General features: G+C 40.3%; 2 protein-coding genes across 6 annotated transcripts in view; both read left to right on the forward strand.

Annotated features, from left to right (window-relative positions):
• Nucleotides 1-6,645: 6,645 nt before the first annotated feature.
• The window catches only part of LOC145497944 (tolloid-like protein 2), a 30,224-nt gene continuing 20,796 nt past the window's right edge, over nt 6,646-16,073 (forward strand). Inside the window, exons 1-5 of one of the 5 annotated variants that reach the window (XR_014050749.1) lie at nt 6,646-7,450; nt 8,181-8,708; nt 10,877-10,961; nt 11,351-11,474; nt 13,271-14,645. Coding sequence is in view for 1 of the 5 variants with exons in the window: in XM_081477822.1 (XP_081333948.1) it covers nt 7,414-7,450 (37 nt within the window). In the remaining 4 variants the exon portion in view is untranslated. Of the gene's footprint in view, nt 8,709-10,876; nt 10,962-11,350; nt 11,475-13,270; nt 14,646-16,073 lie in introns of those variants that run through there. The other 4 variants (XR_014050750.1, XR_014050751.1, XM_081477823.1 and 1 more) reach the window with 4 other exon arrangements.
• LOC145497417 (uncharacterized) lies at nt 14,824-15,975 on the forward strand (the record flags this gene model as incomplete). The annotated part of the gene is made up of 1 exon (XM_081477224.1): nt 14,824-15,975. A coding segment is annotated over one exon (1,152 nt), but the record flags the coding sequence as incomplete, so codon positions are not given.

Raw genomic sequence — 16,073 nt, forward strand, 5'->3', positions numbered from 1 at the left:
TTGATGGCTTTCTCCTTTCGCCAGGCTCAAAGAAAATTATAAATACTCTGGAACGAGAGTGGCTAACAATTTTTCGTCTTTTAGCATGTGTTTTTCTGTCACATTTTTAATTCAAGGACTGTTGAACAGAGTGAAACTTGGGTGAAACCAAGCGCTGAAAATCTCGCAACGAACTTGTGTATTTGAACAATGTGTCAAGTTACAAATTTGACGAAACGTTTAAAAACAGCTTACCGTCAAAAACGTTAACAGCGTATTAAATGGATTTTTTGGTGTTTTCTGGTATCGCTTAATCGACCAGCAGGTTTATCTCTTCTTCTGTTACGAAAGCAAACCGTTCTGCCATCCTGACATTAATTTTAATGTGAGACTTGAAGTCGGTTTCGAATATTGGGAATATCTCTCGGATATTCCCCAGTTTTAGCTGGGGAATATTCGGTCACGTGACTTGTTTAGACCAATCGCGCGCCAGCGAAAATATTTGTTGGGTTATAAAAATAGGTGGACTGCATAAATATCGTGTTCATCAGAGAAAAATACTGACTTGTATATAAGCGTTCCCCAAAAGTAAGGCCAAATGCGTGTTGCTGTTCATCTGTTGAGAACCCAAAAGTTTATAACACCAAAATAATTCCTCTACGACCAGAGGAGAATGCTACTTTACTGATTAGCGATACATTCGGTTGAACCAGTGATATTTCTATACTGTAGACGAGAAAGTACATTTAATTTTAAATTTGCCCGCAGCCGGGTTGTCGTAGCAGGGTGTCGTTGCATGTTTCCCGTTTCACGGGATAATTCAAACGGAGTTCAGCTATAGTGTAGTCGATCGGATCTCAATAGTGACTTCCGGTAGAATTGGGCCCCTGCGCTTTTAAGGCCTGTCCAAACGGGAAATGTTTGGCGACCGAGCATCATCAAACATTGCTCGGTGACCAAACATGCTGTTGTTAAAAAGAGTGGACAAACGGTTAAAGCAAGTTGGATGAAACACAGATCAAACTCTACAAGCACAGAGCTATGGGCCACAAATTACTCAGCGTACCTCACTCACCGGCGAGATTTCAATATGGCGGAATGTGAGACTTCACAGGTTGGGATTTAAGATTCAAATTAAAGAAGAGTATAGCGGCTATAATCCTTCTTGAAATATTAGAGGATGGAAAAAGAGAAAATAGACGAGGGAAGACCAGGGGCTGGATAAGGAGAAGAGAAGAGAAAGGATACTTCAATAATATCGTACAGGAACTGACATAACCCTCGTCAGGTAACTGGTGGTCACAGGGTTGTAAGTGCTGTTGAGCGACTGACACTGACAATACGATTTCTTGCCACTGGCGAGACTTACAGAGCCTTGAGCTTCCAGTTCCGAATCTCGAAGTCGGCAATTTCTTACATTGTCAACAACGTGTGTCAGGCCATAGAGAAGAATCTTATCTCGCTTATCATTCAAGTGATATTCCTTTGAAAATACGTCCCATAGGCATGCATTTTGTTCCAATAGATCGAACAAAAGATCCGTTTCTTCGTCGTTCCATTCCCTTGCCTTTCCTTTGCTTTGTTTTCGTTCACGACTCGGCGTTTCTTCGGTTTTCAGCGACGTCCACCAAAGCTTCTTCCTCGTTCGCCATCTTTAAAATACTGAACAAGCGACGTACGTAAACAAGACGGAGTATTTATGGATACAAGCCGCTGAGCAAGCGTGGTACGCATGCGCGCGCCAAACATGTTTGATACGGCTGTCCAAACGAAGAAAACATCGCCCTTCAAACACGAGAACAAAAGAAGTGTTTTACTGTAAGTTGTTTGATCTAATGTTGGATGGCCTTCAAATTTTATCAAACACAACCAAACACGATCAAACACCACCAAACAAGGTTGCCAAACGGTAAAATGTTTGGTCCCCAAACAATGTTTGACGGTGTTTGGTAGCCAAACAATTTTGACAGGCCTTTGATATTCGAAAGATGTAGGCAATCAAAACAGACGATTTATCTCTCACAGAATGACTTCTTGATACCCCTAGCCGAACACCGCAAGAAAACTCCACGAAACACAATCATCGCAATATATATTTTTAGCTCCAAGATACTTTTACACCTCAACAATTTTCCACAAAATAAACACATCACAACGCTTGTCAATGCCTAGATGTCGATACTGCTGATGCATGTAAATCTCTTCTTGTACTTACTGGTACATTTCGTTTGTATGAATATGATAGAGAGGTTGACTCGAAAAACTACTGCTGCCAAGTGATAAAACAACCTTTCCAGGAAGTCGTATGTCCTAACTATAACAAGTACTGATTGTCTGTTACAGGCAGTCAGTCCTCCCGCCAAGAAACCCAAGCCACCTGTCAAAGCAAAACCTTCAAGCGTGTTAGAATCACCCAGTAAACCATCCACGGAGGCAAACAAGATGGAGACTACAGTAGTTCCTAAACCAAGGATGAGGCCGACTGTGATAGTGGCAGCTGAACCTCCCAAGATGAGCGACGCAGCGAAAGTTCGTTTGAAACCAACGGCAGCTGCTGTACCTGTGGAGACGATACAACAAGCGCATGACGAAGAAAAGACAGCCACTGCCCCATCTGTAAAACCTAAGCTCGCACCCACAGTCATAAGAGCGGCACCCCGGCCTGACGTGCAAGACACTGGCGAGGAACGGAAACAACCCAAAAGACCGCAGGGAGGATCAAGCGGGAGTTATTTTGAAAGATTCGTGTTTGTATGACATTTTCACATTTCATTGAATAAGGCGATTGTTGAATCTTACGGTTCTTCCAAAGCGTGAAAGATTGAGTTTTCGATTTCTCCATGTAGGTAGTTTTCCAGGTTCGTAGTATCGAAAGCTGAGGTCCGGGTGCCAGAGCTGAGGTCGAATTACTTATCAAGTTACATATAAATGAACTGAACAGCTTCGGATTGGCAGCTGGAGCCTATTGAAGATTAGCTAGACGGTGTTGACCAAGGTTTGACTAAGTTTATATGCTAAATTTAGGTGTGAGAAAGATTAAACAAGAAAACACAGCAGTGCAAATCACGAACATCGCACACCGTAGGGTTTGAGTCACCGCAACACTGCAAGATGGGACTTTTTTTCACCACACCACCGCATTGGAAAAGCAGTCAACACCGCAGCATCGCCAATCCCCATGTCCTTACTAAACTAAATATTCTCTTTCTGAAAAGGACACAGGAGGATAGTAGTTTTATTGAAGATTTATTGCCTCCTGTAATTACGAGCTTGAGGTTTCTAATGTTCCTAAAATCGCGAGCTGGTCTGCGGTATGATCATTTAGTTGTTGTCGTTAACGATTGCTGATTAATATGAAGACAAAGGTCGAATGGAATGAAAAGGAGGGGAGTGATCGTCAAAACACGAACACAACCGAGTGATGGCAGAGTATGAAGAATTAAAAATGTTTTAGAGAGTCTTTTCCAAGTTACATCCGTAGAAAAGGCCCCCGATCTATCACACAACAAGGCAGCGTCAAAAAACATCGTGTTTTGGACACCTTGTGGACAACATGCAGCGAAATTAGCGCATAATTCCGGTGACGAACATCTCGGAGTTAGTAATCGAGTATGTTCTACTCCCTCATAATGATGATGTAACTGAGCCTCGTGCCCCTAAATATCCATAGCCGGATTAGCAGAACCGAAAACTGATGAGCTATAATTGATAAAGATTAGGAAAATCCACTGTTTTCGCAAAAGGAAAGTCTACCGAGATGCAGCAAATCTGACGACTAAGTTAGTGATGAAGAAAAAGTCTCCGAAAATTATGATGTGACTGTTTGATTACCCTTGTGAATATTGCAAGGCTCAAAATTTACCAAAGATCGTCAGTTGTGAGATACCCCAATTGATTTTAGCAGGATTGCAACGAAGATTTGTGATGCCTGCCGGTGCAAGTTTCCGATTCCGAAAATGTTCGCAAAAGATTTCTTCATTCGCTCCCATGACTGCAATGCCCTGTATCACGTTGCTGCACAGAAGAATTTAAAACAAATTGTTGTCCACCCAGCGAAGAAGAGGATTACTGACTCATTATTTTTTTACCATTTTTGTTCGAAACAAAAGATTTGATGAACAAATCAATGTTAAGTTTTCGCTGAAAAAATTAATTTATGTTTTATTACTAATTTTTAAAAAGCTAAAAATGTTTAAAAGAATAAAAAGGTAATCAAAGTGCTCTTAGAGGCAGCTCATTCATGTAATGACCAATTTGCATTTTGCTCTTTGGTTATGAAATACTGGTACAGTTGAACCGGTCTGTTAATTGGAACCCTCAAGGAAACAACAGTTTGAAACAGCAGGGCCGGGTTAAGTTGGAATAGATATCACTATTCTTGAGAATATATCCATATTCCTCATGGGGACAGGAAATCAGACAGTCCCCTTTGTGTGTGTGTGTGTGGGGGGGGGGGGGGGGGAGGGGAGGTATTATCTGGGATCACACATTGTTGCTCCATTCCCATGAACACCGAAACCTCACAAATCATTTTGAACTAATTGCTGTTGACAGAAACTTCGGGTAGATTAAAGGTCAGCTTTTGGCACTAGGAGCTCTGGGATGGATTGGGTAAACAATGTGAGCTATGATTGGTCAATGGTTGGTAAAGCTAAACTACCCACTATCACAACTCCTAGCAACACTAATCAGTTATCCCCGGGCTCATTCCGCTGTGGACAGATTGCGCTACTTGTCCTTACATTACTAACGGGCGCAATCCGTCACATCACTTCACACATAACCTGTAACACCAAAAAATTTAAGCGACGCCTCAAAGACAGATTCAACGAAGATTGACGCTCTGTCGACAAAACTATCATTAAATCCAACCCACCACTGTCGCCAAACATTTTCTTTCTCTTCCTAATCACTGCTACACTGACATGCAACTAATCGCGCTTGAACGTATCCACTCCACACGTGATTCAATCAAAAAGCCAGAGTCCTTTTTGATAGATTTAGCGGGGGGACACTGGAGCCCCATGGTTTGAATAGACGCGATGAATCATGAAACTTGCAACCTACGTAGTCCCGTTTTATCTTCATTTTTTTTAGTTTGTGTTGTTCGACATTTCCGCCACTCCTCGTATTTTCGAAATATGAAATGTTACGACATCCACCGTCATATAATATTGTAATTTCATTCCATAATTTAATGACATCTAAACTTGAAGAACAAGCCCTGCCCGAGGTCATCGTGCAAATTTCTTGGGCGATACACTTTACTCTCACAGTCCCTCTCTCCACTCAGGTACCAAGGTATGAATGGGTACCGGCGAAATTAATGCAGAGGGTAACGCTGCGATGAACTAGCATCCCATCCAGGAAGGGAGTAGAAATACTCCTAGTCGCTTCATACTACTGAAAAGGGAGATAAGCGCCGGCCTGATGGGCTCGCATGCAGACTAATATTTATTTCTTATTTTTATTTAATACAGTGAAACCTGTATTAAGCGAATCCCATATTAATTAAGCGGACACCTTCTATTAAATGGACACCAGTCCCAAAATTTCCTTCCCACATTTACTGTAAAATAAACCTGCATTCAGCGGACACTTCTATTAAACTGACGCCGTCGGGACACCAATATTAAGCCATTTTGTCGCACAAAACCTGCAATAAGCGGACACTTCAAGGGCTCATTATACGTTTCTAAAAGTTCAGCTGAGTTTCCTTAACATTGCTCAGCGAAATCGTTTTAAAGCTAAGTGATTATTCCAGATTGATGCATTGATTGACTGGACGCTGTACTATGAGTAGTCTTAGCTTGTCTTTGATCTTACACTGTGTTACCCTGTGGGTTAATAATTAACTATTATTGAACAACATACTAGCACCTGTTTTGAGCGGACACCCTGTGTTAAGCCTGGTTCTCATATCCCGCCGACCTACCTGCGACGTAGTCGCCGGTTGCAACTGAAAATGTTCGGCGATCTGTTCAGGTGGGTCCCCGGCGCATCTGCAATGGATCGCCGACATACTCAAATTTGCGCGAATTGGCGCAATTTTTAACCATTTCACCTGCATGTAAATATGGATCGATTCGTCTTACTGGAGTACGTTGCGTCCGCAGATGATGTTCACATAAACTATTTTCATCGCCGACAACCGCCGGCTTGCCTGCTTGAACTCAGCTCACCTTCGCAGGCAAGCCGGCGGTCAATGCCTGGGATAGATTATGATTCGGCGATAAATGTTTACATATGCCTTAACGGTGTCCCAGGTATGTCGGCGGCATACGAGAAACAGGCTTTAAGTGGACACTAGTGAGGGTCCCAAGGCGGTCCGCTTAATACAGGTTTCACTGGGATAACCCGAGAACACTGACCCCCGGTCCGCGGACCCCCACTAAAGACCGGGTCCACGGACTACCTATGGACCGCTCCACGGACTACCCCTACGGAGCCCCTCTACGGACCACCCCCCAAAATAGAATAGAAAAAAAGAAATAAATTCTTCACTTATGGGTTGTCTAGTAGATTACTTGTGTTGGCGAAATTTCGAGCATTATACCGTGCAAATGTAATTAACACCCCCCTTCCCCCCCCCCCCCTCCCACAAAAAAAGCCTCAAAGCTGAAATTAAAATGGCCGAAAAACAAGAATTTGCGTAAGGAGATGCCGATGGCAAAAAGAAGGAAAATTGTTACTTTCCATTCGTGACTCAATCTGGCTATGGAAGATGTGTTTTTAAGTCGTTCCAGGTTGTTTGTATCTGTAACTGCGCTGAGCAAATTATGAAGCTTGGAACGAGTTCAAGAATGCTTGAGAGAATGGGCTGAACAAAATGATGGAGGGGAAAGAGCACAAATTTCGAAGCTTCCCGGAGGCTTCCTGGAGGCTCTCACGGTCTTTCATACACAGTATGGCCACATCAAAGGAAATGGCAATGTGTAATGACGTAACTTGCGCCCGAGCCAGTGAACCCAAGAATGTTACATTTGCAAAATGTAACGTTCGAAATTTCGCCCGGACACGATCTATTAGACAACCCATAACCGAAATATTTATTTCTTATTTTTATTCTATTTTGCGGGGTGGTCCGTAGAGGGGGTCCTTAAGGGTAGTCCGTGGACCGGTCCATAGGAAGTCCGCGGACCCGGTCCGTAGTGGAGGTCCACGGTTTCACTGCACCTCATTGTCTCTTCACGGAAGACCCATAATAAGGTGGGTCCTGTGATCGAGTCACGTCTTAGCACCCATCGTTTTGTTCGAGTGAGTCCCTTTAGGACCTTTCGAATTAATCCAACAGTTCCGTGTAACCGAAGTGCTACAGTGGTCTGAATTGTGGGTTTTAAATAAGGTTGCACCCAAGAAAATAAGTTATTTCCACAGATCAACTATCTAATCAAGTCAGCTTCCATAGCGGACACAGTCTGATTTGCCGCGAATATGTTTCTCGTGCGTGGGTTGGCAATCACCATGCTTGGTAGGTCATGAGCGTTTTGAGTACTGTATTCACTGCCCGGGATTCACTGTGAGTGTTTGTTTTATTCCCCATTGCTCTACGATTGTTTTAGTGGTCCTATTTTTAACAAAAAGCATCCTTTTTGTACCGTGATACCAGATTTCTTGTCACGGTTATCGACGCTTCAACAAATCATTCAAACTTGTTTCCGAACCTTACAACAGAAATTTAATTCAAATTGTTTACAAAGTTCTAATTTTCATACTGTTATGGTCGCTTCCTTGAAGCTCCGTTGAGGCTTTTAAAATCCTGGAGTTAAGGAAGGAAGCAACTGTGGAATGGGTCTTTCAGGACCTCTTCTTAGCTTTGCCATTTGACTTGATCTTGCGCTGAATTTTTTCTTAACTATTCTTGCTTCATGCACCGTGGAGCATTGAGCTATATGTGTTTACGCGCTGGATTTTTATAGCGGAGCTCCGGCGGAGCCCCATACCCATATAGGGAAGAAAAGGAAACCCATGAATTGATTTTCTCATGGTTATCATGGCTAGCGGTATTGCTCGTGGGCGCGTACGCACGACGGCGACGACGATGACGACGATGACGGAGTCGCGCAAGATGGCGGCCATACTCAAACTAATAGGTTGAAAGAGACATGCACCCTCAGTTGGTAGCGGGTGAATGCCATTTTTCTTGGCGGGATTTTTAAAGAAAAACGATAGTGGAGGTTGATTTAATATTTTTAAGACAGGGTTGCGCTGAAGCAAAAGACAGAAAGCAAGAATTAACAGGCAAAGAAGTAGCGAAGAAGATCGCGAAAAAGACTGAGCGGGCCAGCGCTGGGGAAGGAGGCGAAACAGTACTGAACAATGCCGTGAATTATAGCTAGTCAAGGGTTAGAGAAAGGAGGTGAAATAATACCGAACAATGCCGTGAACCAAAGCTAACGAGGGCTATAGAAAGGAGGCGAAAGTAACCGACAAATTGATTCAGAAGACTGCCGAACTCCCCATGGCCAAGTTCAAAATTCGCGCGAACGTGATGCTGTGCAGCCGTGCAAGAAAACTCAAAAGTCACCTGATTTGGTCAGGTGATGAACATTAGAGAAATCAAACGTACCCGAGTGTTTTAGAGAAATTGCAAAACAGTAAACGTAGCGGAAAGAAGTGGTTGATTCGTTGCTCTATCGAAAATATAACTTCAGTTTAGTCTTCACAACTTTTGCTGCAAGTTTCTGCCCGGGAGATTTACACTGGCCGAACTGAATTGCCAACTTGCGGTAAGTGACTTTTGTTGTTGCGTTTGGTATGAAAATTAACAAGTTTCCTCGGCGATATAAGCTTATTTTCAATTGGAATCCATTAAGAGTCTTCCTTATTTGAAGCCATGCTGTAAGAGATTTTAAAAATTGCATCGTTTTAATTTCGCTCGTCTCTAAACAATAACACGTGGGTTGCTTTGGAGGTTGCTGTAAGTTGTAAACAAATTATGTTTTCTATCGATTTTCGTCGTCAATTTAAGCTTATAACCTCACATCTAAAAATAAGCTTAACCAAAATCATACTTGTAAACATGGCCGGGCGAGTTTTGAAGTTTTCTCTGATTTAGTTAGCACTGCCGCTTCGTAGACTGCTAAAATTTGTTCTTCTGTTGTTGAAAACTGAACCAGGAAAGGTCTACAAACCATTTTAAGCCGAAGCGAACAGGATTTGCTAAATTTACTTTTGTTCCTATGTGAATATTTGCATATTGTGATTACAAAGTATGGAGATTTCCTCGTTTTGTTAGTTCAATTGATTCGGTTTGGCGAAATGCTTTTGTGAATTCCGAGGTTAAATTGGTTGAAGACTGGTAAAGCTACTGCCAATAAAATGACTGCATAGCTAAATTAAGCCGTCGGCAAAAATACAGACTCTCAGTAATATTCAAATTTAAGCGTGAATAATTTTTCAACTTTAACACCGCAAGCTTAAACGAATTTTCTTTATCCTCTCTTTTATTCGGTCACCGTTCATTGAAAAGGGATTTGCTGTTGATACTCGAGCTCAGATGTAGTGATATGCATCTTGTGTTTATAATGTAGATTTCCTCGTTTTATTTTGTTGTCTGTCCAATTAGTTCGGTTTGGTGAAATGATTATGTAGTCCAAAATGTCGAGTAGACGATTATGCATGGCAATCCTGTCTGCAAATAAAGCTCTGCTTTGATTTTGATTGGCTATTTCATGTTATTTGTGCCATTGCTTTTGGTTGGGGGTACATTGACCGTATTTTGTTAATAAGAGGTTATTCCCCAATGCGGTATTTACACTTAACATGGAAATGTTCCAAAAAAGTGAGATAGTACTAATTAACTCGGTAAATTGAACAGTGTAATAGAAGTTCTTGCCCTGACCATTTCTCAGTAATAAGAATAACTTTTACATACATATATACACAATTTAGTTGGAGAGAGCATTCTCCTATCTCCACTCTCTCTCTCTCTCTGCTCTCTTCTTCACACTAATTTTTTATTAACTAACTTATTAAATGAATGTCACTGACTGTTTTCTTTGTTGTGCATGCATACTTTTTTGCTGGTCGAAGAAAGTTTCAGTTTCTTCCTGGCTGTACAGTTTCCTTTCTCCTGTCCTATACCAATTTGTTTGTGATATAACTTTGTGAATTCTCTATTCTCCTTAAATTTTATCTCATCAGGTTGATAGAATGCACTCTCAGAGTGTTCCATCATTGTCTTCAGTCGCTACAATTTTCCAGAAAAAAGCAAGAGTTTTCTTAATTTCCTTTTACTTTGTGTTAGGACTTTTTAGCATGCCTGTAATTGACCCATGGGCATTACGGGAGAATATTTTTCAAGTAAAGAATTACATTCGTTTTAGTGTTGAGTATATTAAATTGTTATGAATTAGGCATTTCTTTTTATTTTTTATATTTTTTATTTTAGTCGCACAAAATGTTTTATGGTTTTACCGAGGTATACCATGTAAATGTAAATAATGCAGTGGAATTGGCCAATCAGAGTGTGCATTATATCGGCTTTAAACACAAACCACATATAAATGACTCATATGTAAATGATATTTTTATTACAGAGAACTGGACAGGGCAAGAACTTCTCCTTCTTTTGTGAATTTATATATTAATTCCTCTCAGTGCTGTCAAAATGTCTCAGGAACCTTCATTTCTGATAATCTATTATTTTCCACCATACCTACAGCACAGAAGCTCACCAAATCCTAACTGATAACTAACATGTGTGTATCTCTAGCCTTTGCTGTGTGCTACATGTATATTCTGTTATCCTGCCTTAACTGCTAGGAAAAATTTTGGCAGAGCTGTTTGAACAGTTTCACTTAAATTGATTTCCAGTAACAGCGCTACATGTAGCAGTGTTATTGAGTGTGAAGTTTATGGAGGATTTTAAATTTTTATTTTTTTATGATTACAGACGACAACAAAATATACATGTGTATACATAAACTGATGTTGGTGTTGGTTACAAACCATAGTTCATAATGGTCATCCTATTACAGGTAAGGGGGAAAAGTTCAGAGAGTTTAGAACATTTCTTCCCCCAGCACACCTTCTGTCTATAGGTGCAATAATTGAGAGGTTATATATATGTACGAAGAGTAATGTAAAGTTACTGTGTAAACTTAGCATTAAAATCTGACATTTGAACGCCTCCTTTGCTAAAATTAGTCATGATTTAATTGTTATCACTCCCTGTGAATTCATAGAGATTCCAGAGGCAAATTATCACCTAATGTGGAAGTCCTGTCTTCAAGTGAGGGAAAATGACACAAAAGAGTTACAATGAAAGTAAAGAGAATTGTGAATGTTGATATGGTGTACATTATACATCATGTAAAGGTATTTGGTGAGTGCCAAAGGCATAACATTTCATGTATTGCTTTTTCAGGACAAATTATATAACAGTGACGTTTTAAAAGGTGTGATCAGAAAAATAATGAGTACATTGTCCAGGCAGCATCAGTTTATGGACAGCATATGCAGACAGTAAGAGGAACTGTAAGCACTACCTTGTAAGTTAGTTTTATGCTTATGACTTCTTGTTCTTGAATTTTGTGTCATTTCATCACAAGAATAGGTAGCGAAAGATGCAATAGTTGTTGCAATATATTTTTGAAGGAAAACTTATAAGTCTGCCTATGCTGGATAACAGCCATGTGTAAACTGAATGTGAAGCAAACAATATGTTAAATATGGGGCAACCCTAAAACCCAGAAACCGGAATCCGGAATCTGGAACCAAAAACCGGAATCCAGAAACTGGAAACTGGAATCCACAAATCAAAGAAAATAAGTTCTTCAAATCCGCGAAAATTGTTTTGCTTAGCTTTTCGACTGTAAAAAGTAAGCTGCCAAGTAAAAAGGACCTCAAACTTAACCTTTTTTGAAACAAAAATTCCCCGTCTGTTGAAATTGTGCAACCGTTATTTTTAGTGAGGGCTATGATTATGAGAATCTCAGTAAAGTGCGTCTTAATTTTATTCCAAGCACCTCGAGAGTGTCTAAAATAAGCTTGCTGGTAATTGCCATTTTGTTTAATAAGTGATCTTCAATTTACCGGAAGTATAAATTTATCCTTTATGTCTACTACATACTGAACAAGATAGAAAATGTCATAGAGAACAGGATATCCATCAGTGGCAGCTCCATGTACATTGACAGTCACGCCCCCCAATTTCGAAGTCCAAGGGCTAACCTGTCTGGTCTAAATATGAAATTTGATTTTTCCAACAGATACGAGACCAATTCCAGATTAACACAATTTCCACACTGATACTGTGACAAATCAGCATTTCATATTCTTGGCGGCCATCATATTAAAACAATTTGTAGAAATGTTGCACACTTACTTCCGTCTGCTTCTCACTTGCTGACAGATCAGACCACATGCTGTTCAAAGATGCTAAAAGACTGCCAGAAACTCACTGCAATAGCCTATAATAGCTTGTTGTTAATGTGCTGCTCACCAGTCTTCTCAGAGCAATTTGATCTAGACAAGAACCGGGCTCTCACCAGGGCCAGCTTGAACAAAAGATGGGTAACTTAGCCTATGAGCAGGCTCTCGTGTTTGGGCTGGGGGTGTGAGTAGCAAAGCCGCATGAAGGCTCTTGGTGACATGCCAATGCAGAAAAACACTAGACACCTATTTAGCCTGCTCAGACAATAGAAACAGATACTAGAGCCTGCTCGCAGGCTATGAGTAACTCTATCCACCCAAAAAATCAGTAACCCTGACTGGATAGTGATGTACCCAATGAATAGCTTTATGCAGCTTTTGAACGATGGGGCCAGATATATAGCTAAGGGTTGTTCAGAACTAGTCAATAATTTTTTAGCAGTTACAGTCTGTGGCTGAAGTAAAGCCAAGAAAATAAATAACAACAAAATGATTTTTGCTCATATTTATTTATTAGACATTGCTGAAGTGAATTATTTCTATCATCATTCATAATATCTGGATTCCAGATTCTGGTTTTTGGTTCCAGATTCTGGATTCCAGATTCTGGATTCCGGATTTCGGTTTCCAAATTCAGTGTTTTAGGGTTGCCCCAGATGATGTATGTGCATATGTTAATCTTGAATAATCTGAAATTTCAGAGAGTTTAAAAATATCATATCATATCTGTGATGGTTCTGAGGTGGAGGGCTGTTACATGTACATGTAAATGTCTCATGCACGATTTTTCACTCATTATGATTCAGGTGCAAATAGTTTCTGTATCTGTTGATGTGCAACAATCTACACCAATATTTCAACCTAATAATGTACAGTGTATATTAATTAACCAAATTATGCTGTTTGTTTTTAGTTGGCCAGTGCTACTACATAGTAATGTGATGTTGAAGTGCACAAATTTACAAACATGCCCAGTGTCAACTTGTCAAATACATGTATATGAACTGGCCAGACAGTGTAGATTACAAAATTCTCTGAAAGGTAAGATGTTTCTTAAACATTATTTTGTAATTAATGATTTCTCAGACATTGTTTTCTTCAAGAAAAGATTCATACCCCACATGGAGGTTTTTTCTCTATTAGAGCTCTTGATTCCTGATACTTTAATGTGGAATTTCTAAAGATTGGCCGTGAATGGGTGTTGGGTGTGAATATCTTCTGGAACTGCACATTCATTCATTGAGTAAGCAAGAACATCAGTATTTATCCTGACAAACTCTGATTTTCTTCTGGAAGCTGAACTCATATACAGTTGTGCAGTTATATGTACAACCAAACAGCCTGGATGACCCTGTGATTGGGACTGTGTACATTGTTGTAACCATCAATGTTCCAGTTGCTTGTTTGAAGCAAATTGCATTTGCTCTCGAAAGCAAGTGGCGAAGTTCATAACAGTTATGTAAGTTTGCTTTGTATCTCAGGGCAGAGCCTGCCACAGTGAAAGTTGGAGTACCAACCCCTAGCATTTGATTCACTACTAACACTCAGTAAACAGCTAACAATGAAGTACACTGTATATCAAAGAAAGGAATTACATGCCTGTTCCTGTCAGTCAATATATGAACAGGTTACAGATGGGGAGCCTGTATTAACACATCAAAGATTTTCAAAGCAACCATGGCCTGGTGAGATATTTCTGAGGTAATATAAATTTAAGGTCCTTATGATTGCTTATAGGCATTGATTTTTATTGTAAACAATATCTTACTGAGTGTATTTTTCTTGTGTGCTAATTGTTGGAGAACACAGAGGTCACTGTTATGACAGAGATATTAATTTGTGAAAAGTTCTATAAACAAATGCATCTGGGAACAAATTAATTTATCATGGATGCAGCTTCTGAGAGATCCCCAATATTAATGGAACATACACTGTTCATACAGTACATGTAAAAGAGTTTAGTAATTCATTACTTATGATTGTAATGCTTTGTTTGGTTTCTCTGTATTTACAGACAACTTGATGGGATTATAAATTCTGCACCAAGTTCTTTGAATAAACTGACTTGGAGGTTCAGTTCTGCAACCCATCCTGTTTGTAGTAATATCATAGCTGCAACATAGAGTCCTAAAGCGATGACGTCACGTTACCATGACGCCGAAAAAGTCGGTTCTAGACAAACTCGTATTGCTTTTCAAAATGGCGACGCTTTCTATCGCGTCGTTGCTTTCCTATTTTTCAGACGAAAAGAAATCGATAAAGAAGGGAGAAAATCATTGTAAGTCTGATCATGTGGAGTCATTTAGTTATCACGAGGGAGTTTTACGCGGTGAAGTACACGCAAGTATGAAAAAGAAGGTTTATAAAGTCACGGTGAGTTACTCTTTCGAAAGTTGTTGGTTACGCTCAAGTACATGTATATATCACAGGTTGACTTTCGTTTACATAACGACGGCCAATGTGTAATCTTGCCACAACTTTTTTTCTTCTAAAAACTTGTTTGCCATACGAATAATCCTTTATTTTAAACAATTGCAGATTTACTTGGATGAACAACAAAACATAAAAACAACCGAATGCAAATGTCCAAGAGGAGCGTTTAAATGTAGTCACGCGGCCGCCCTTTTCATTCATGGGATTTACCATCTAAGCCGTACAGACGTGGAATGTCGGTGGAGAAAGAGAAAATCCAACACATCGCTCTCAAATCAAGCGGTTTCTGAACTGTTTCCTGCGCCAAAAGATTACTGTGCTTTGTCGAGGACGCTGACCCACGCCGATCGTTCCGCATTCTATGAAGATCTAAAGAAATATGGGAAGTTTACTGGACTTTGCTGGCTGCTCAGCCCTGAGCCCCCTGTCGTCAGCAAGCTGCCCATGCCTTCTATCGAGGAAATTATTTATTCTGACGAATTTCTTCGAGTTAGAGGAATTCAAGAGCAGTTGGATTGTTTGGTCCGCAGTTCCAAACTAGATGAAGAAAAAATCGTAAGGATTAGCGAGATAACAGTTGGCCAAAGAAACAACCCTGCTTGGCATATCGCAAGAAGGGGCCGACTTACCGCTAGTAACTTTGGCTCCGTCCTAAATGCGAAACGAATCACCCCCTCACTACTGAAACGTCTTCTCGGAGAATATGATTTGTCGGGAGTTAAAGCGATCCAGTGGGGAGTGGACAATGAAGAGGAAGCCATTAGAGCATTCACCCTCAAAACAGGGAAAACAGTAAAAGAAACTGGTATCTGGTTCGATTCTTCTGGAATCCTTGGGGCATCCCCAGATGGCATTGTTGATGACGAAACTGTTTTGGAAGCGAAGTGCCCGTACACAGAACGAAACGTTACAATAGAAGAGGCTTTGAAATCAAGAACATTTTGCCTTAAGAAAAGTGAAAGTGGGCGGGGTTATGCATTGAAGAAAGAGCATGTCTACTGGCACCAAGTACAGGGAGAAATGTACTTTTCACGTAGGAAGTTTTGTTATTTTGTTGTATGGACTACAAAAGATGTAGCTATTTTACTGATACAAAGGGACGACACATGGGTAGAAAACATTCCGCGCTTACTTCAATTTTACCATGACCATTTATTCCCAAAAGTAGTGGAAGGAGAATTGTAATTTCTTTAATTCCCCAAATCAGGAAGAGAAATTTTAACTTTGTAATTCCCAAAAGTAGTCAAAGGAGAACTCATGTAATTTTTCATTCCCAAAATTAG

This window comes from Orbicella franksi, chromosome 9 (genome assembly GCF_964199315.1).
Source record: "Orbicella franksi chromosome 9, jaOrbFran1.1, whole genome shotgun sequence".
NCBI classification, from domain to species: Eukaryota; Metazoa; Cnidaria; class Anthozoa; order Scleractinia; family Merulinidae; genus Orbicella; species Orbicella franksi.